This window comes from Serinus canaria, chromosome 28 (genome assembly GCF_022539315.1).
Source record: "Serinus canaria isolate serCan28SL12 chromosome 28, serCan2020, whole genome shotgun sequence".
In the NCBI taxonomy this organism is placed as follows: domain Eukaryota; kingdom Metazoa; phylum Chordata; class Aves; order Passeriformes; family Fringillidae; genus Serinus; species Serinus canaria.
In genome coordinates, this window is record NC_066341.1 from 4773551 (window position 1) to 4794979 (window position 21429).

Below are 21429 nucleotides of genomic sequence, written 5' to 3' on the forward strand. Positions count from 1 at the left end.
AGGAGGGGATTGGCTCTGCCCTGGACTCACTGCCACGGCTCTCCTGGTACAGATGCCCAGCCCTGGGTTCTTCCTTATGGAACAGGGTGTTGTTACCTGGCCATCTTTGGGCACCAGGATGTGGTGGTCCTTGTCCCCAGCCCGACTCAGAGCAGGTGAAGTCATGTGGCTGTTGGTGCTGGCAGCAGTGGGTGTTCCTGGTGGGTGCTTTTTCTTTTCAGCTGTGTTTGAGTGCTTGAGGGTGCGATGGCCAACGGAAGGGGAGTCCTGATTGTTCATATCTGCCCATTTGCAGGGTTCTTGTGTCTCTGGTTGTTCTATATCTGCCAATATTGGGGGATTTAATGCCCAGTAGAGCTGTTGGGGGGATGCGTGGTGTTCACCCTGAGCAGTAGGACTCACCAGGTTGTTCCTGTTCCCTACTTCTTGGCTGTGTCACTGCTGAGACTTACCTTGGCTCCTGCCTTTGCTGGATCATGAGGGGAAAGGCAGGTTTTATGACTGTGTCTTCAAAAGGTGAAAGAATTCAGGTCCATAAGTGAACCCAGAGCCTGAGCACTTCCCTGTTTGTTTGGTTTGCACCTGGTTGGAAAAGTGAGAGGGTGAATTAGAACAGAGTTCTTCTTTGGTAACTAATTGTGAGCAAGTGGGTAATTACTTCTCTGGAAGGATACATATGAATGTTTTATTTTCTACTTAGGGCTTCATGTCTAGGAAATGCAGGTTGGTGCTCAGGTTAGAGGTTGCATGGTTGGGAAGAGCAGCTCATAACTCTGAATAGCAGCTGGGTAGATGCTGCATGCTGTGGGGAAAAATCACTTGATACATGAGCAGTAAAACCCAACAACTAAAGGTCAGGATTCGCATTTTGTTGGCATTAGGAGGAGAATTGTGAGGAAATTAGCCTGGATTGAGCTGTGACACCACGAGCAGATGTCTGTCAGGCTGTAAGTGCAAAGAGAATGTGCTTTGTCTGTCTCTAGTGACTGCAGCCTGTCTTAAGTAACTGCTGGGAGTAGAGAAAGCAAGACAGAGAAATGGAGCAAGATGTCTAGAGACAACACAGTGTTCTGAAGTTGGAGTCATGATGCTGCTCTTCTCAATGTTTTAGCACCAGAATCTGGTTTAAAATCCTGCTTTGCAGGTGGTTGAAGACTCCAGGAATATTGAAAGGGAAAGAAGGAGGAGGATGGCAAAATACCCATTTTGTTGTGTTTCCAGGAAGGACAGTGCATAGAAGATCTCTGAGGTGAAATGGCCTGGTAAGTGGAGCAGCAAGTTTTGGGTTGGGTGTAATGTTTCAGCCTTACTGTTCTTTCCTGTCTGTGTTGAGCTGTGGTTTGCCTAAGTCTATGGCTCAGAGTAAAGACTACAATATGGCCTTTTAGAGTTTGAAGGCTCAGGATTCTAAAAATAGATCTCTTGCTCAGACATGTAATTTAGGGTGGGATTCACCTACTGACTCAAACTATTAAAGTCTTAGCACCCAGTCCAAACCCATCAGTAAGAGCCTTCTGAAGACATCTACTCCTAAAGCCTGAGATGTACTGCTCAGAAAGGTACCTGGCTCTCACTGTTGGCTACAGGGCACTTCATCTGTGTAGTTTAAATGAGACACAAAGCTTCCAGAAAACAAAGGTAAGTGCACATTGCACACCTGGGTGCCAGGACCTCTGCACCTGCAAAAGTCTGGCTACTCCTGACATGGATTTTGGAGCATCTTACAGAGGGATGTTACAGCTTCCTCCCCACACTGAATCCTGTGAAGTTTGCATCTGGAGAACATCCAACACGGTGAGGTGGAACACTCTGCAGGATTGCCCAGGCTTGTGGAGGCCCAAGGTAAAGAGTCCATGGGGCGCCTCAGCACCCTGTGATGTGCATGGCTGGGGGCTGGTGGGATCTGCAGGCCACTGAGGGGGAGGTGGGGGGGGGGGAGGTCTAAACACAAGCCCTAAGGGCCCATCAAAGGTGCAGATGCAACTTATAGGAAACCTGCAAGAGACCCAGAGAGGAACTGGAGACAAGGGCCTGGAGTGCCAGGACAAGGGACAATGGCTTACCACTGCCAGAGGGCAGGGGTAGATGGGATAGTGGGAAGAAATTCTTGGCTGTGAGGTGGGGAGGCCCTGGCACAGGGTGCCCAGAGCAACTGTGGCTACCCCTGGATCCCTGGAAGTGCCCAAGGCCAGGTTGGAGGGGGCTTGGAGCAGCCTGGGATAGTGGAAGGTGTTCCTGCCTGTGGCAGAGGGTGGGATGAGATTCTCTGCATGTGAACATTGAAAGGCAGTTTATGAGCTAGATCTCAACTGTTAGCTCTTGTACAGTTTGCAAATGGTCCCATGAACATAGGTCCTGATGTGCCTCTACTGTGCTCTCATAGCGCCGCATTCTGCCCTGACCTGGGCTGTGGTGTGTGGAACCTTGGGTGATGGACTGAGCTGCAACTGCCTGCAGGAGGGGCTGAAATAATTCATTCAGATCCTCTAGAAAGTTTTATTCTCACGTCAGACAAAATTAGGAGTTCCTCAAGGAAACAAATGCATACAGTGAATTGGAAAAGGAGAGGCAGAAAACACATCCCCAGGGAGGCCCTCACTCCTTAGAGGAGCATTTAGTGGAGGTTATGCTGTGATTGTCAAAAAAAAACTTACTTGAGCCATATCTGTCATTCAGAGCTGCTTTGGAAATCTTTGCTTTGGTTTTACAGAGGAACATGGGGTTTTAATAGATTTAAATAATTGCCTTCAAAAAATTTTGTGGAAGAGACTTTTCAAAATTATTCTAGAAAACTTGCAGACTAATTTTGAAGTGGGTAGTATTTGAAATTAAAAGAGAGCTTTGGGCTGGTTTTCACATCTGTTGTTTGGATTCTATTTTGCCGCATGCTACAGCATTGAGTTATTTTGGGATTTTTTTCAGTTTTAGTAAAACACAAACCAAGGTGCATTGTGATCCAAAGGAAGGATGTCAGCAGTGCTCTGCTGACAGTGCCCTTCCAGCTCCATTTAGACATCCTAAAAAGGTGTGAAAATAATATAAAAGCAAAAGTCTCTGATCAAAACTTGTCATTTTATAAATTCAGATATGTAAAAATAATTTGTTCTCTGGAAGACAGCTGATGCACAGAAAAGAAGCAGTTTGTAGGATCGAGGTAACTTATTCATGGGCTTGTAGGAGCCAATGTCTTTTGAAGAAAGTATACACTTGAGTCATTCTGTTCAATTAAAATTCACTTAAGCTTAATGTTTATGGCCAGTCACATCCTCAGATTCCCAAATACCATTGCAGAAATGTCATTCCCCAGTCAAGGCTCATGTGGCCAACAGGTGGGTTTTCTGTCCCTCTGTCTGGGAAGTGCCCCAAAGCCAAGGGCTGCTTTAACTTTTCCTTTTGCTTAATAACCACAGACCCCATAAATATCATCCACATGGATTTTAGTTCACCAAAGTAGCTTTCTTTCAATGTTTTTTTCTCTTCAGTTTTTTTTTTCCAGTAAAATAACACTTGTATAACAACCAAATTCCTTCACCCAGTTGATCTCCAACTTTATTACAATATTATACACAGCAGCCATAACCCAGGGATCACCTATATTACCACAGCAGCTGAGATTTTTGTTTGTAAGGAAAACAAGGATTTCCAAGGAAGAAATACAGGTTGGAGCTTGTGTGCTTTCTGCACACCAGATTTCTGTGCTGTAGGGTGTTTGCCTTGCACTGCCTGTACTTCCTTAATTGCATGGAAACAACACGGAGTTAGATTTTCAGTGCTAGAACAGAGAGAGGCACCTCTTCTTCTTACAGGTTCCCAGGAAAATAGTTTATAAGACTTTGAAAGTGTAGTGTGTCAGTCAGTAGAACTTAATTATGGAACCACAGAATATCCAGAGTGGGAAGGGACCCTCAGGGTTCATCAGTGCAGCCCCTGTCCCTGCACAGCCACCCCAACACCCCCACCCTGAGCAGCCCTGAGAGCATTGTCCAAACGCTCCTGGAGCTCTGGGACCATTCCCTGGGGAGCCTGGGCAGTTCCCCAACTCCCTTGTTTTTACCTTTTTTGAGGCTGTATAGATGGGTTTTAGTTTGCCAAGCAAGACACCTCAGGTTTCCTGATGTGGGACACGTGGAACTTCACCTCCCTCCCATCCTGGTCTCCTGAATACGGTTGGTACAGAATAAAACTCCTCCAGGTGGTGCCCAGGGACTTTGTCCAAACTCTGCTACTTTCTCCTCTTCTAGAAATCTCTTGTTCCTCGCCCCTGATGAGTTTGTGTTGCTCTCTGCAAAAGCCCTGCTGGCATTCTGGGGTTCCATGGGTGCCAGCAGCTCTCAGGGCTGGCACAGGTAGGCTGCTGTTCCCCCCTGAGCACCAGATAAACACTGGTGTCAATGTTTTCCCCAGCAGCAGATTATTGAAAGCATGGGTGGGGTTGGGATGGTGCCATCCCAAAGGCATAGTCTGGGACAGTGGGCCCCTCACCAGCTGGGCCATTCCATAAATCTGCTTCATTTACTCTTCTGCAATTTCCACCCTGATGAAGGTGTTCAGGTGCCTCTCCTGTGCCTGTGTGCAGTGCTGAAGTTGCTGCCTTTAGGTTTTCCCCATCCATAACGATGCCTTCCCTCTATACCAGACCACAAAGAGATTTTCAGAAGCACCTGAATTATTTTTTCCCCTTGTTTTATTCTGTTAGAGGGGCACAGTGATGACAGCCCAGTTTTGAGGCTGCTGGACTCAAAGGTCTCCCTTGCTGTATTTGTCACAAGGACAAGGCTATGTGGACTCCAGCATGACACTTTACCTTACTAGAACCAAAATCCTTCCTGCTGATTTCCAAAATCAAAACATCTCTGCTAATGTTAATCTCACCAGATAGTAAGAGATGTTACCAGCACTTTCAAGGCCAGGTTGAACAGGGCTTGGAGCTGCTTGGAGCAGCCTGGTCTAGTGGATGGTGTCCCTGCCCATGGGAGATGAGCTTTAAGTTCCTTTCCAATCCAGGCATTCTGGGATTGATAAAGCACAGGACTTGCAGCTCCTTGCAGCTGGGGTGAGTTGTACAGGGCAAGATTGGCTTCCCCATCCCTAGATTTATTACTGAGATATGATACTCAGTTTTTTCAGTAATAATTTTTTCTTTGTTGCAGTGAGCTCAAGGATGTGCTGTTTGTTTTAGTATGACTTGCAGTTTCTGGGGCAGGGGATGAGGTGGTCTGGTCTGCAGCAGCCAGAGCCCAGTGATGGAAGTGACTGCCCAGAGGCTCATCCTGCTGCCCCAGCACTCACTCAGGGACCTTTGCTGTGGGTGTTGCATCCTGCCGTTTGTTGTAGGGTTAATTGTGTGCTGTAGTATCTAGAGCTCACCAATGAGAGGAGAATGGATATGAAAGTGGGGCTCATCTCTGCTGCCTCTGCTGGTATCAGTGCTGATTGGCCTGGACTCATCCTGTGAGGGATGTGGGTGCTCCCTTGCACCAGTGACTGACCAGACAGGTCTCATAAATCTTGCCTGTTTTAATTACTGTGTTAGAGCAGGTGCACTGGAGGTGTCTGTCCAGCTGTGTCTGTGGGGTGTGGGTATCTCGCAGATGGACAGGACGCTCGGGTCCTTGTTCAGAGCTGGGGCTGCCTGGAGCCTCCCCAGTGTTCACCAGCATCTCCCAGGGGTGCTTGGGTGGGTGAGCTCACTCCTGCTAATAGAGAAACAACCACAAAGCCCTTCAGAGTCAGGGATGCTGAACCAGCGTGTGATGTATCAAGGTGATCATAAATTATATGGGAAGGAGGGAGGGATGTCTGGGGAAGCTGTAGATTCATTGGAAATGTGATTATTTGGGGTTTGCGAATGATGCGACTGCTCCTTGAAGAGCAGTTGGGCTGTACTGTTTAAGAAGGTATTAATTAACCTCACCAAGGAGAAAGGGTGAAAAAGGCCAAAGTTTGCAGCAGTGTCTCAAGCTTGTGTTGCCCAGGATTCTAATTATGTGAAGGCTTTCATAAGTTAAAAGAAGACAATTTTTGTGCAAAAGCTGGTTTATGATATTTAATAGTTTTTGCTTTTCATTTGGCAAAACTGGAATGAATATTTCTTCTAAATATTCTTTTACAACCTCTGACTTCAGCTGGAAAGAATTCTGCACAGAAAATGTTTTCCTTATGTACAGTTGGAGAAGAGTTCAGTTATGTGAGTGGGGGTCTGAGCAGTGTTATGATTCCCAATTCTATGTCAGGAAAGATCAAGAAGGAGAAAAGGGATGAGTTGACATTTTGAGAGACAGATTAATTCACTGACATGAATTGTTGGTATAAAAGGCTTTTGTGTAGAAGGCTGCCCTGGGAAGCCTGGATTTTAAGGCTGTCATTGTAATTTGATCTTGGGGACAGATCCTTAGCTGGGAAAATAAACACAGTTGCAATTGGGCCTGGTTAATTAGTTCTCTATAATAAAACAACTGTAGAAACAGGTGTACAGCTGGGCCTTTCTTCCTTCCAGCCAGTGGATCCCACTGTCCCTGAGAGTGCAACAGCTCAGCCATCCTGTCTGTAACCTGACAGCTGGGAAATCCAGTTATGTCCAACTTGGATTTTGAGCTCTAGACAAAAATTCACTTAATCTTAGTTTTTTATATCAGAACCCAGTAGTAAAATAAAATGCATTGATTAAAAAAAAATAATCTCTATAATAAGGAAAACAAAAGCTTCTGGAGCACAGCCTGGCCTCCAGGGAAGAGCTGCTGGCCAGAGGGTTCAGTGTTATGTCCCATCCCTGTTTCCCTATTGCATTCTCACCAAATCCAGTCTATTGACACCTGCTCACCTCCATAGCTTTCAAAAATAGGAGAGCTTGAAAAATGTGAGTTATAAATCCTTCAAACCCAGCCATTTAAGACAGGGCAGCGAGCTCTCAGCTGTGTCCTCAGGTGCAGGGAGGAGCTGGCTCCCTGCCCCAGTGGCAGAGCCATGCTCTTTGGGTGTCTGCTGAGAATTAGCCTTTAAAGGGTAAGAGAGGATTTTCCCACTTTTTGTGCCAAGTAAGGCCTTTATCCTGCAGAGCATCCACATGTGACACTCACAATGTCAGTGTTTAGCACCAAGATGCCATTTCTGGGAGCAGGAATGCTGTTATCTACACCTGGCAGATGTTATAGTGAACTTCTGTCTGATCCAACAGGGTTTCTTCAGTCATTTCAATCCCCTTGTCTTTGGGATGCAGGTGTGAGGTCTCTGCAGAAGGAAACTTGTCTGTGTTGCTCCCTGGGTTTTGCTGCAAAAAAGCAAAGAGCAGAGTTTTAATTTCTGGAGTGAGCAGGTGCCTTGTGCCTGTCCTGCCATGTCCCACGACCCCCTGCCCTCCCACCATGCTGCACGTACCGGGGAGGACTTTGGGGCAAAGTCCTTCTGGCAGACATGAGCTATGATGCCGGCAGCCAGGGCGTCCCCGAGCACGTTTGTCATCGTCCGCAGTCGGTCCCTGTGGAGAGACAGTGCCAGGATGCAGGGGGTGGCCACAGCCAGTGTGCCCAGGCTGTTGATGGCTTTGGGACACGTCAGCCCCCATCCTGAATGTCCCTCCCGCCGGTGTTGCCAAGTGCTGTGTTGGTTTTGGAGATGCTGAGAGAAGATGGTCACTATGTGAGTCCCGTGCTGGGGCAGCACCTGTCTGACCCTGCCTGTGTGAGCAGTGCAGGGACCTGCCAGTGCCACCTCCCAAACTGGGACAGGCACTGTTGTGCTAAGTGCAGGGAGAGCTGCCTCAGCAAGTCATAAAACTCCTTGAGATGCCTCTCGAGGAGAAATCTTGTAGATCCAGCTGCTGGTCCTCTCTTGTCTACCCAGGCACTTCTCACATTAGTTGAAGGTGCCAGTGGTGCTGGGTACCCTGTGATGCTGAAAGGTTGAACTGTTGGTATGTTAACCTTCCATTGTTGGGGGAAAGAGAAATGGGGGAGGGAAAGAGAAAAGCAGCCTTGATTCTTGGCACTGTTCCCTCTTTTCCCTGGGGGGCTGGAAAGTACAAACCAGCCGCGCGTGTCACTTCCCTAACTCGGCATCTGCTCTGTGGTTTCTCACCCAGTGACTCACTTTGTTTTTATCTGAGTACTTTAGAATGGCACATTTTACAAGCTATGAGTTTATTTGTCTGTGACAAGTGTAATCCAGCATCAGTTTCTGTCTTGAGAGCAGTCTGGTTTCATCCATCAAGATGAAGATAGAGCACCATGAACTGACACGGGGCACTGCCCACAGTAGTGGCCTGGAGAGCACTTACAGAGCCCAGTCGACGGCGATGATGAGGGTGATGTCCTCGGTGGGCAGCCCCACGGAGGTGAGCACGATGACCATGGTGACGAGCCCGGACTGTGGGATCCCAGCAGCCCCAATGCTGGCTGCTGAGGCCGTGATGCTGCAAGGAAAAGGTGGCTGTGCAACTCAAACTAGTGTGTTTGCATAGCAAAGTTATTGCTGTATGGAAGGACTGGATTGGATCTGACTTCCTCCACCTTCCTGCTCCCAGGTGCTATTACTAATTCCCCTGCACACAACAGGGGCTGGCAGTGGGTACCCTGGCTCTGTGCTCCCCCCTGCCTTCAGGGTAGGGATCTCCTCATTAAAATTACTAAATATTTTCAAATGTACTCAATTATTATTTAGTTACATGCTTTATTTCCCTGCTTATAAAATGAGAATATCCTGTTCCTGAAAGGGAGTATATGACACCTGCACAAATCCTTCTGTGCTCAGCCCTGCAGTGCTGACTTGCTCCAGCCACATGTCTGTGCAGCCAGGCTTTTCCCTACTGGCAAAGTCCCTGACTTGCAGCAGATTCGGGGGTGCAGAGCCAGCCCAGCTTTCCCTGGCACACAGCACAGGGACTGGGACATGCTGCTCCCCCTACCTCCCGCTGTTTAGCTTCCCAGCAAAGGTCAGTGTGCATTAACAAGATCTCTGCAAACAGGAAAAATGTAAAAGGTTGTCCTAGTATCCATAAATAAGAAGAGAGAGAAACAATCTGTCTGCTGCAGAGAATCTTGTACCTGATAGTTATAATTTGTCCCAGATCCAGTTCATACTCATTGACCTGGGCGATGAAGATGGCAGCGACGGCCTCGTAGAGCGCGGTGCCGTCCATGTTGATGGTGGCCCCCACGGGGAGCACGAAGCGCGCCACTCGTCTGTCAATGCCATTGTTCTCCAGGAGACACTTGAGGGTGATGGGCAGGGTGGCTGAGCTGCAGGACAAGAAATGAGCAGTAATTGCTGTTCGTATTGAGCTTTATAAGTTGGAGTCAGGGTGATGGGACAGAAATACCAGCCCTCCTGGGGGTGGATGCCACAATGTTGCACAAATTGCTGTAGCAATGAAAGTCTCTTCAGCTCTCACCACCCAGGGAATAGACATTATCAGCAAAGGGAGCTGCAAGCTGAGAGAAAAAATGTCAGAATGTCATTTCAGTGGCTGAAGGCACCACTTTAATCACCTGTGTGCCATGGCTGCCACTCTCTTGACCATCCCTGGTGCCCACGTTAATCCTGCAGCACCTCCTGGAGTGTGAGACACTGTGTGCCAGCACTGCCTGGGCTGGGGTTCAGTCCAGGTCCCTGTCGTCCTCACCTGTCTCCTCCATGAGGGATGCCTCCCTAGCTTCTGCAGCCCTGACCTCTCTCTCTTGTTTCTGTCTAGCATGAAGATGACAACTGTCCCACAGGAACTGGGATGAGGAATGGAAGAAGAAGAACAGGTTGAAGAACGGGAACCACAGAAAAGAAGTCCATGGGATTGCAACAGACTCTGGGAGGCGGGGACTGCATTTGGGAAGGGCTCTGGATGCAGAGCATTGGCCCCAGCCCACAGACCCTGAGGCTGGGACACAGGACAGGGTGTTCTCTCTGTGACAGTTCTCCCTTCCTTAGCTGGCTGCAGAGCAGAGGGAGGAAAAGCCTGATGGAGACAGAGATGGAGATCCAGGTTCAGGATGAGACCAGGTTATTAAGAGTTGCAGAAGCAACAGTTGCAACAGTGGGCTTTGGGGAAGGGAGGCACAGTCCAGGTGGTTTTATTGGGATTATGTGGAGAAGCAACAGAGAGGCCAGGAAAACCTTTTGCCTGGTCAAATGTGCTCCAGGAAAATGTTTGAATTTATGTCTCCTGGAAAGGATGCTAATGATAGTGTGAAGTTTTTTTCATTGTTATAAGGAATGTATTTCAATGAAAATAGAATAGGTAAATATAATCTAAAATGATTAAAATCTTCTCAAAGTAGGCAAGATTTTTCTGTGGATGAACTTGAACACTGTAGTTGATTTTAGATTGTCAGTAAAGTGTTCAGAAGAGCTTTTGGCATTTTCAGTTAAACTCCAGGTTCATAACCCCATGCAGTTTATAAAGCATCTACAACAGTTCTGGTTTGAATTAATGGAAAGAAAACTGCAGCAATCGAATGAAGTGTGCACACAGACACACAAAAATTGCTGGTTTGCCCTGGGAAAACCCTGGGAGAGGGTGAGTGGAGCGGCACCAGGAGCTGCCCAGGTTGGCCAACCAGGGCAGGGCCAAGCATCCTAAAAGCAGGAGCATTCCCATTTCAAACACTGCTGGAGCATAATTTTCTTTTGAGTTACATCTGTCCCCCCACAGCTCACCTGGCCAGACACAGCCATGTCTCCCTGGCTAAACCACATCCCTGCTCTGCAGTATCCACAGGTTCCAGCCACGTTTTCCTACCTGGAGGATGTAGCTAAGGCGATCAGCAAGGCTTGCAGTATCCCCTGAATGAAAGCAAAGGGGTTTTTCTTGGTGATAAGCACAAAAAGCAGAGGTAAGAGGATGACTCCATGCAAGGCAAGCCCTGACACTACTGTAATGACATACAGTCCCAGCTTCTGTCCAATAACCGATGGATCTTCCATCTCCAAGATTTTTCCAGCTATGAGAAATACAATGCCAAAGGGGAAGTACCTGCAAAGAAGAAGCATAAAAAATTAAGAGGATGCAGCAATCACTGTAGCACTGCAGATAGACATGGCAGTGTTTGGTACTGTGCAGTACAGTTGTATCAAAACAAATTCAATGCTCACAACAGACACTTGCAGACATGTGACTAGCACTGCTGTTAGATAGAAGGAAAGAAATCAATCAATGAATCAAAACCAGATTTACCAAACGGCCATCGAGACAATTTTCATAACTGCTTCATTCAGACACTGGCACACATTAACCAGTGGGGCTCCCCGCTCGCCCATTTTCCCCAGAAGAAGTCCTGCAAGCAAGCACAGCAGGTTACTTTACTTGGGAGCACCACGGAGCAGCACCTGACAAGTGTCAAGTGTCCTGAGAGACTGGTGGCCACAGAATGGGGGTCACCAGGCAAAACCTGAATTAGTACTGGTTGCTGTGTGCTCTTACGAGTCAGAGCCGTTCTCTGTTCCAAGCAAACACAAGCATCTGACCTTTTCTCACAAAGCCCCACCAGACCCAAATCCAGGATTTGGACTCTTCCTTTCACAGAAAACAGATAAACTTCACTGCTGCTCAATGCTGGAAGAGTGATTTCCTAGGGTGGATAAACTGTGGATTAGCTGGATTAGGTGGATATCTGGATTGCTATTTAGTAATACAAGAATAATGACCTTTGGAAAGAAAAATTGAATTCTTTTAAAGATAAGGTATGGTAGGGCTCTCTGTAGCTGAGGATGTGATGCTGTGCTGCATCCCTGCCCTGCTGTGGAGTGAAAGGGGCCCCAGCTGCCACAGGGACTGAGCAGTGCTCAGGCCCCATGCCCAGTTCCCTCATGGACTGGGCTGTTCATTGTTGGTGGCTCGCAGGCTCTGCCATGGTGGGGACAACACATGTGTTTGTAGAGTGTGATGTCAGGAAGGATCTGAGTTGCTTAGATACAGGCATTAAGCCTTCTCTCCTAAATCTGTTTTTTTTTCTTTGATGTTGTTGCATTAACCTAATCCAGCCAAATTTTCTGTTGAAGGAATACTAGGGCAGAAATACAGGCTATGGTTTGAATGGTTGGAAAGGATATGGTGCTGTCCTGTCTGCCAGTGCTAAACCCCATTGCTTTCACTGCCTGGGAGGCTTTCCAGGAACCCATTGAGCAAAGGGAAAAGAAACCTTTGAGCATTTGCCCATCTTGTTTCCAGCTTGGTGCAAGTCCTTCTTCCTGTGTTGGCTAAAATTAATTTTGAAGCACTGTGCAGGTGTCTGTTTTATCTTGGAAAAGAAGAATATAGACAGGATCTTGTCCTGCTTATCCCTCTTCAGTCTTCAGGGTTGAGGACTCCAAGAGGCCCTTGATTGGTGGTTGGATCTCTTGCCTTGCTCAAAAGAAAGATGAGGTGGGGTCACATTTGCCAGAAATGAGACAAGGCTTGGCATGTTTAAATCTCAGCTCTGTGGACATGCATCCAGTATTTGGTAGCCACAACAGCTGCTTTGGAAGAAAGTAATTTCTCTTCAGGTCCTACAGAGCTGATTTGGGAAACATGGCCCAAGTAAACAGACAGATACGGATCTTGAAAGCTCTGCCCTCTCATGGGTTTCAAAAGCAACAGAGAGGCCCTCAGTGCCAGTGAAGAACTGTCAAAGCTGGGGTAGCTGTGTGGGGTCACCCCTTGTAGCAAAGGCACTCTGGGTACCTGGTGGGTGCTGCATGGATGCCTTGGTCTCAGCCCCACAAGCTGCCTAGTTTTGGTGCTGGACACAAATACACTTTGCTGAGAGTTCAACCAACTTCCACCTGCCCCCACCGTGCTGCATGGAGGTGATCCCCGTTTCCCAAGGCATGGGGCTGTGGTGCCCTGCCTGTCCCTCTCCTGTTTTCTTCCAGGCAAACTCAGTTCAGCCTCTCCTCATAAGGAAAGCCCCCTGTGGGTGTATGCATGCCCTTTATCAAGCTGCCTGTGCCTGGTGCAGGTGATGCTGTGCCAGTCTGTGGCTTTGTAGATCTCTAATCCTGGGCAAAACATGGGAAGTGCAGGTGGGTGGCTGGGGCTGGCTGAGGTGATCTCCCACTGCCTCCTAACTCTGGCTGATCCCACTCCCACGCTGGAGGGGTTGTGCAGTGTCATCTTAGAAGAGAAAAGCAGCTTCTCTTTGCAGGTTTGGCAGGGCTGGAGGGGGCACGTGTCCTGTGGGCAGGAGCTCAGCAGCTTTCCTACGTGTCCAAGGTGTGCAGAGGTTGTTGATTGCTGGGACAGGAGATTGCTAGAGACACCTTCTGGCTGTAGGAATCTATCAGTGGCTCTGGCTCTGCCCAGTTTCACTGTGGCCACCTCCTCTGAGGTCTCACATTTGGAGCTGGCTGCTCCCCGAGGCTGACTGCAGTCCAGCACACTCCGGTGCTGTGCTGACTGTGCTGCCTCCACACCTCAAATCCTCTAATTGGCTTTTTGGTTCCTTATACACAAAGTTCAAGCTCCTTGCCCTCACCTCTTAATCTACACATAATCCTGCCACCATGCTCATCTCACTGCCTCCTACTCTTTTTCCTTTCTGATCTCTCCTTCCTCCCTTTCTCCCTCAGCCTTGCACCTGTGTTCTCTTACGCTTTGCAGCAGCTTCAAGTTCCTCCTTTCAATGACTTTCTCCCCTTTAAATCTCCTCTCTTGCATGTGTCTCTCCACAACCCCTGCTCCTTCTTCCTTCCCAAAATTGCTGCCAAGCACTTTTTCCACACAGGACTGCAAGCTGTTCGATACAGGATGCTGCCCTACCTCCTTCAGAAAGTCCTGTTGGGAATCCTCATAACAGCACCAAATCTGACCCTACTGTGACATCCTGCCTGCTCAGGGGCTGAACACTCAGCATGAAAGGTTTGGGGCTTTGTGGTGAGTTGTGTCCCAGGCAGCCTTTGCAAAATTATACCTCACTTCAGTCTTCATTGAAAGGAATCCCCAGCTTATGTAATGGTTTGAAAACCCTCAGGACCCGCATGTGGGCTGTGAGGGAAGTATGGGGTAAAACCCTCCTTCCCCGTGCCTACAGCTTTAGTGAGCTCCAGCACAGGTACCGCTGGCAGGGGCCTTGGTATGAGCTCTGTGCTGGGCCCAGTTCCCAGGGACTGGGGCAGTTGAGGCTAACAGAACCTTGTCCCACATCTTTTGCTCTGTAAAGCGTGGTGATGCAGCAGTGGCACCCTGGCCTGCCCTCGTCTGGGGTGGAGCAGGTACCTATGGTTGCTGAGAAGATGACAATGCCCAGGACATTCATCTCATTGCTGGTCCCAGCCAGGGTCCTGTAGGTCATCTCAGGTGATGGTGTCAGCTCAAGGAACACAGGCCGATGGATTTCAGGGTTTTTGTCATCAGGTGCAAAGTAAATAAAATTGACAGGTTTTCCTGGGATCTTTGGAAAACCAGGAGACTTCACCACCGGCACAAGAACAGTTCGGTACTGGAAGAGAAGCAAAGGAGGGAGGTTAGTGTGCTGCTGGCATGAGCTCCTGCTCTCAACACCTCTCAGGAGGCCAAGCCAGCCCTAGGCTGGGTGCTCCTGGAGGTTAAAGGTTTGTTTTCCAGGCAGTGAAAGGCTGGTGGAAACAAGGAGTGAGAATCAGGGGGAGCTGTGGCTGTTGGCTTCAGACCGTCCTCAGCTGGGGCTGCAGAGCAGATCGTGGTGTTGGGGACCCAGGTCCCTGCGGGATGCCAGCACAGCGCTGGGGTCCCTCTGTCCCTCCATCCCTTCTCCTGGGAGCTTTACCAATGCTTTCCCAATGCCAGGAGTTTGTTTTCTCTGTCCCTCCAGCCTACCTGGCCACTCTGGCTGTCCCCTTTGACCACTCTACCTTCCCTCAGGCGTCCCTTCTTTGTGTCCCCTTCCCTGCCTGCTGCCCACCCCATAGCCACCCCTGCACAGGAGCAGGATCTGAGGCATGTGTGCTGCTTCCTGGGAGAGCCTCACAGGCAGAGGGCGGGCACGGGGTTCCCTGTGCCCTGCTGGCACCCTCCTACCTTCAGGTGCCCTGGGTGCGTGTGAGGGGATGCAGAGGAAGGAAAGGGGGAGTTCAGGGAAGGGAAGGGGCTCCTGTTCAGGCTGTGGGTGGGCAAAGAGGCAGCCCCGTGTGGAGCTGAGCATGCAGAGGGGCTAGGGGAACTCACCTGCTGGAATGAAGCTTCAACCAGGTTAGAAGGAAACATGTTTCTGTAAGAGACCAATGACACAGGGCTAAAGTGTGTTATGAGAGCACAGGGAGCATCCTGGGAAGCACTTCTGGTGGGCACAATGTCCAGATGAGAGGACATGAAATCCAACAATGTCTTATAACAGCTGTGCAAGCTGAGAGCAAAGAAAGGCTGGAAGTTGAATGCAAAGCAGGACTGAGAACCATGAGTAAATGGGTTTGATGGAGAGCCTGAGCCTGGGATGGACATCTGTCATCTGCAGCCCCCTGCTCATAGCTTGGTCCAGTCGATCCAGTACCCCCAGAAATGGAGACTTTCCCCCAGCCCCTGGGTATTTGCTGCAACCCCCTCCCCAGGTAACCCCATCCACTGCCTTAACCCAGCTCTGGGCTTGGCATGTCCCAGCTGGGGCTGCAGAGGAGAATCCAGACCTTGCTGGGAACACGACTCTGTCTGATCTCTGCTGCAGAGCATCTCCTTGCTGATGGCTTTGGGAAAGCAGTGGCAGTGACAGAGTGGCCAGAGGGGCATGGGTGGGGGAAATGAACCCCATGTTGCTGGGCTTGGAAGTACCACAACCTGGCCAGCGGTTCTCCTGTTCCCCTTGAGATCTCAGCGTCTTCTGGGAACTCACAACCTCCTGGGAAGATTTTGTTATCACAACCTTGGCTCTACTGAATTCCTGTGACACACCTGATTAAATCCAGTAACGCGTCGGCAGAGCTGAGCACCACTTTCCCCACAGAGTAGTTGTCCTTCTGGGCAGCTGCGCCAGGATGGATGCTGACCACGAGGATAATCCCCACGGTCACTGCCATGAAGGTTGTCCAAAGGTAGTAGGTGATGGTGATCACCCCCATCTTCCCACAGGCCTTGGAGTCCATGGTGGCCAGCCCAGACATGAGGCTGCAGCACAGAACAGAGTGGTCACTGTCTGCTCCCCAAACTGCACAAGATGCACCTGATGGGCAAAATCTCCAAGGTGGGAGGGGTTTCTGTAGGTTTTTTAAACCAAAGCCTAAGGGCATCACTGAGCTCTTGCATTTTCCTGTGCCAGCACCCACACGATCTCACCCAGGATGAGCTTGTGACAACCCAGGCTGAGCTGTGAAGGGCAGGAGACACCTCCAGGCCCCTACTCAAGGTCTGGCTCTCTTTTCTGTGAGGATTAAGAAGTTTACGTTCTTAGCTGTTCTTATTTTTATGTTGAATTACTGATGTTGCTCCTTTTTCATGAGATACTGTTATCTTATATCTCCATTGCCTCGTGCCACTGCTGTGTGTCATTGTGAGGAGCTAAAGAAGGTACCAGCAAGATTCATAAAATCCTGCTGGAGATGGACCCCATGCCCGCAGGAGAGACCTGCAGGTTCAGATTTCATGCACACATAAGCTTTCCTAAGAAGTAACCCATAAGCTACTTCTCAGCAAAACTGGGCTAAAAATAGAGAGGGCATTACAGGCTGCCCTAGCAGGGAGAGCAGTGATGGTGGTGGTGACAAGCTGGGTGCAGGACTTGGTTTACTGAGGCTACTCACTTGGGAGGAACTGCTAACATTCTCAAGGACAGAGAGGCCACACAGAGGGACCCTGACAAATGTGAGGATTGGGAAATCCCCAGCCATGTGATGTTTAACAGGGCAAGTGTTGGATCCTGCCCAGGGATGGGGCAGCCCTGGATGCAGGGACAGACTGGCAATGAGAGGCTGGAGAGCAGCGCCGTCGGAAGGGCCCTGGGGGTCCTGGTCAGTGGCAAGTTGGATCTGAGTCACTGCTGTGTCCTGGCAGCCCAAAGGGCCACCCTGTCCTGGGGGGCACCAGGCCCAGGGAGGGATTGGATTGTCCCACTCTGCTCTGCCCTGGGGCAGCCTCACCTCCAGGGCTGGGGGCACTTTGGGCACCACAAGATCAGAAGAATCCAAAGCTGGTGGAAAGTGCCCAAAGGAGGGACACAGAGCTGGGGAAGGGGCTGAGGAGCAGCTGAGGGCACTTGGCTCCTTCAGCTGGAGCACAGGAGACTGAGGGGAGGCTCCTCGGGGGCTGCAGCTCCTCCCCAGGGGAGGCACAGGGACAGGGACTGAGCTCTGGGACAGGGACAGGGGGCCAGGAAGGGCTGGAGCTGGGCCAGGGCTTGGCATGGAGCTCAGGGCAAGATTCTTCCCCCCGAGGGTGCTGGGCACTGCCCAGGCTCCCCAGGGAATGGTCCCAGAGCTCCAGGAGCGTTTGGACAGCGCTCTCAGGGCTGCTCAGGGTGAGGGTGTTGGGGTGGCTGTGCAGGGACAGGGGCTGGGCTGATCATCCCTGTGGGTCCCTTCCAGCTCAGGATATTCCAGGATTCCATGAAATGTGAGAGTTTGGGGGTTGCAGTGTGCCCCCCATGCACAGACCCTCACTGAGCCCCTGCAGAACCCAGCCCTGACCCTGAGGCAGGACATAGTCAAAGGCTGCGAGGGTCAGTGCCAACCCTGGGGACACACACGGTGGCTGAGGTGGTGATCAGCCCATGGATCCCATTCAGCAGCCACACATCCAGCAGGAGAAGGGCCTTGGAAATTCAAGGGAGTCCAGAAAAGCAACTCTGGCATAGGTTGTGCTTCCCAGCTTGGGGCTTGGGGATCTCCAGAGCTCCACCCCCAGAGCACATTCAGTCCCCTCTGGGATGGTGTGTGGATGGAGGGAAGACTCCACCATCATTCAATAATTATAGAAAAATCCCTGGTTCAATCCAACATGAAAGAGAACTTTCAGGAGGCCTCTGCAGACCTTGCACCCACAGACAGAAGAGTGATCAGAGATCATTCAGCAACTGAGCTGCAGAGAGGGCTGAGAGCAAAGGGAAACCCTCAGGCACCTCAGGGAGGGATGTGAGGTACAGACCTCTCTACAAGGGCTGGTACTGAACAGGTCAAGTGTGGCCAGGATAGAGACCACTCTGTTCACAGAAATGAACCAGAGGCAAATGGGACAACAAGCAAACTCTGACAGACAATAGAGAAAAGACACATCCTTGAGGAAACAAGGACTTGATCATTTGAATGTGTCTGATGAGCACATGCCTACATATTGTTTGCAATATGTTAATCCATTCAAGATTTTCAAGACCTTGCTTAGACCCCAGTAGGAGTGCTGGCTCTGTTCCTTATTTCTAGGTCTGTATGGGCCAATAAAATGGGAATTTGCAAAGACAGACACAGCACTGAGGAATACTTATGATTTTTTACCTGAACTTTCTCAAATCCCTCTAAGAGAACCTGCTTTGAGGTTAAACAGCCCTTCACAACTGCCCATGGATGGTCCTGGCATCACCAGCTGCCCAAAAGAAGGGAAACACCCCAGCCAGTGCAGGTATCTGAGAAGGGTGCAAGTGCCTACCAAATCCAGGTGAGGATTTGTCCCAGACTGCTGCTGGAAAATCATTGGGTTTGATGGACACCAACCTATCTGCTTGACTGCCAGCTGCTTGGAGCCAGGATTATTCTCAACCCATGCAGTTTTTGGGTAATCTCCTCACTGGGGGGTGGCAGGGTGATCTTTTTCAGTGGGATGGAAAGATGGTGCTTTAGAGCAGAGGATGATGTCTTACCTAGAGGTGATCAAGGGCAGGATCAGCATCTTCAGCATCCTCATGAGGAGCTCTCCAGGAAAGGAAAAATACTGCTTCTCCTGCACATAGAGCAGAGCATGTGTCAGGTAAATTACTGTGGGCTCAAACTTGATCAATTTGCCTTTTTCCCAACCAGACCGAGCTCTGAGCTTGGTTCTGAACTGGCAGCCCCTCCTTGAGGCACTCCATGAGGCCATTTCTCTGCTGTCCCTTACTGGGAGTTGGCTCAGGGATGGAGAATACTGGCCACATGGCAAATCTGGCTATAAACAAGGAAGGAGCATGTTGGGGGTGGTCCCCTCCCAAAACTGTTCTTGATTCTGTAGCCTTCTAGGGAATGGTCCACATGGCCCCACCACTGGCTCCTCCCAAAAGTCATTGCACTCATTATCAGGGAGCAGAGGCTTGGCTGCATCTGATTTGGGGCAAAAGTGTCCCAAAGTTGTTGGCAGCAACAAAAAGTGGGATTTATCTCATGGCTGCAGGTGCAAAAGACAAGCTCAGGGAGAGCCCAGGTGTCTGGCCCATCCATGGGACAACTTTGGTGCCATGGCATCTCTCCATACCCTACACCCCTCACATGGACATGGGGAAGGACTGCAGAGACTTGGGGAAGGACTGGAGATCCCCCAAAGTCTGGATCCCACAGTCATGACCAAGGGGAGAGTGAGGGGTTTTGGCACCAGCAGCCTGGCCAGCAACCCTCCTTCCCTCTATCCCTATCTCAACCCACCATCCATGTATCCCTCCATCCATGTATCCCTCCATCCCTTCATTCATCCATCCCCTATCCATCCATCCATCCATCCATCCATCCATCCATCCATCCATCCATCCATCCATCCATCCATCATCCATCCATCCATCCCTGATTCCCCTATATTGCTGTGCCACTGTAGAGGTGTCAGGGAGGGACCTGAGTTGGCCTCAGGTACTTTTGGTTACTACAAAGTAGCCACCACCTCACACTGGGACTTTGAGGGGTGCCAAGGCAGCTGTTCAATTGCTTCCCTGTGTTGTCCCCGCACTGTCCCAGTGTGTGACCTAGACATGGCTGATGTCACCAGGGAGTTCAGGCAGAGCAGAGCTGTGATGGGCCCAGCTGTGAGTGCAAGGGGTAATGCCAGAAATTAACAGCATCTCTTTGCCATGGGGTCTCTCAGCTTTGTGACACTTTCCCATTGCAGGGAGGAAAGCAGAGACTGGCCACCTCTCCAGCTCTCCTCCAGATTTTGTGACAAAAGTCTTTACTGGGGACAGTCTCTAGTGGCTGCTAGGCCAACAGCAGAGCTGTGGCAGCAGGGCAGGATGGGCTGGAGCAGAGGATGGATAAAGTTGATGGATAAGCATGGCAGGACGAGGGGCTGGAGTCCCAAGACTCTGCCAGCCTCACGCCCAGTATGGCTGGCTGCTGGGCTCACGGGTGTGTGCACTGGGAAGCAGGGAGATTACACCCAGCTTCAATTAAGTAATGAGATCATCCCTGCTACACTGATGCTGAAGGGCCTAATTGAAATGACAAGACTTTGCTAAATCCTAGTGGGCAACACAGGGATGTTCCAGCATCAGCCGAGCTCTCCTGGAGCAGCATTCCCCCTCCTGGGCTCAGCAGCCTGGCCCAGGATCAGGGCTGAGCCGTGGCCCAGCTGCCCCAGGGCAGAGCTCTCAGCTCGGAGCCGTTTCATGCGCAATGCTTCTGGAAGGGGCAGAGCCAATGGTGCCTTTCTCCTGTGTTTTCTCCAATGCGTTTGTCTCCGAGGCTCCTCAAAGTAGGGTGGCTCCCCACAAGCCCTCTATTTATTTGCTGGGTCCTCTCCAGAGCATGGAAATGTGCTTTGATTGCACACAGCTGGGGGGAGTAATGGGAGGACCCCATCCCTCAAACCCCATCCCTCAGATCCCAACGCTGCTGGTGGTGTTGGGGGGAGCCTGTTTACTGAGCATCTGAGTAAACATTCCCCCCTTTCCCATCCTCATCCCACATGAGTTCGTGCAGCCCCATGGGGTCCAACCCAGAGCTCCCCACTCTCATTGGAGGGAGGCAGGATTTATCCTATAGCTTGGGCATTTGTTGGCACCTTCTTGGAAAAAAGAAAAGAGAAAAAAGCCATGGGCAGAAACCTGCCTTGAGGTGGTTTTCTTGGGCAGGTGCCCTTGCTTTTGGGGCTGTGCCCATGTGGGACCCTTCCTGGCACCAGGGCTTGTCCCCTGCCCCACTTCATCCCCCTCACTCCCATCAGCATCCCAGCCAGGCTCACCAGGTCTGTCAGCTCCAGTGCCCGCAGCAGGAACCCCAGGAGGCATCCGGTGACAACCGACAGCATGGAGAGAGTCAAGAGGCCATTTTTGTACCAGAAAGCCCGAAGCCACTTCCAGAGGCGCAGGAGGGCCGTGGACAGCGAGTGCAGCACAGCTCTTCTGACCCACTCCCACATGGTCGCCCTCAGCCGCCCAGGTGCTGCCACTGGGTGCAGCTCCCAGCCCCGCTCATGGCCACGAGCCCCGCGGCACCAATGGACCCCTGCTCTGTGCCAGGAGCTGAGTGTGCTGCTGGTTAATCCCCAGAACCAAAAGCTTCAGGGATATTTGGGAGCCTTTCCCATAATGGAAAGTGACGTCTTCAACTGGTTAATCTGGGCTTGGCATCCTGCCGTGAGGTGCTGAACCCTCCCAGTTTAACCCTCCAGCCCCT

At 50.4% G+C, this 21429-nt stretch overlaps 1 protein-coding gene across 1 annotated transcript; it reads right to left on the reverse strand.

Moving 5' to 3' along the window:
• Nucleotides 1-1938: 1938 nt before the first annotated feature.
• On the reverse strand, nt 1939-21197 carry LOC103821885 (excitatory amino acid transporter 5-like). The gene is made up of 11 exons (XM_018921737.3): nt 20996-21197; nt 18717-18796; nt 15827-16039; nt 15110-15152; nt 14183-14405; nt 11162-11261; nt 10727-10960; nt 9039-9233; nt 8273-8407; nt 7375-7474; nt 1939-7267 (listed from the first exon to the last, which is right to left on the reverse strand). The coding sequence occupies exons 1-11, from the start codon at nt 21170-21172 to the stop codon at nt 7130-7132; spliced, it is 1638 nt and encodes a 545-aa protein (XP_018777282.2). The 5' UTR covers nt 21173-21197; the 3' UTR covers nt 1939-7129.
• Between the last annotated feature and the right edge of the window lie 232 nt (nt 21198-21429).

Excerpts from the sequence above, each read along its gene's own strand:
- LOC103821885 (XM_018921737.3), bottom strand. The coding sequence starts at position 21,172 with ATGTGGGAGTGGGTCAGAAGAGCTGTGCTGCACTCGCTGTCCACGGCC. Across the intron at positions 10,961-11,161 it reads ATTGTCTCGATGGCCGTTTG|GTACTTCCCCTTTGGCATTG; the intron begins GTAAATCTGGTT and ends TCTTCTTTGCAG. Across the intron at positions 7,475-8,272 it reads ATCGCCGTCGACTGGGCTCT|GGACCGACTGCGGACGATGA; the intron begins GTAAGTGCTCTC and ends GTCTCTCCACAG.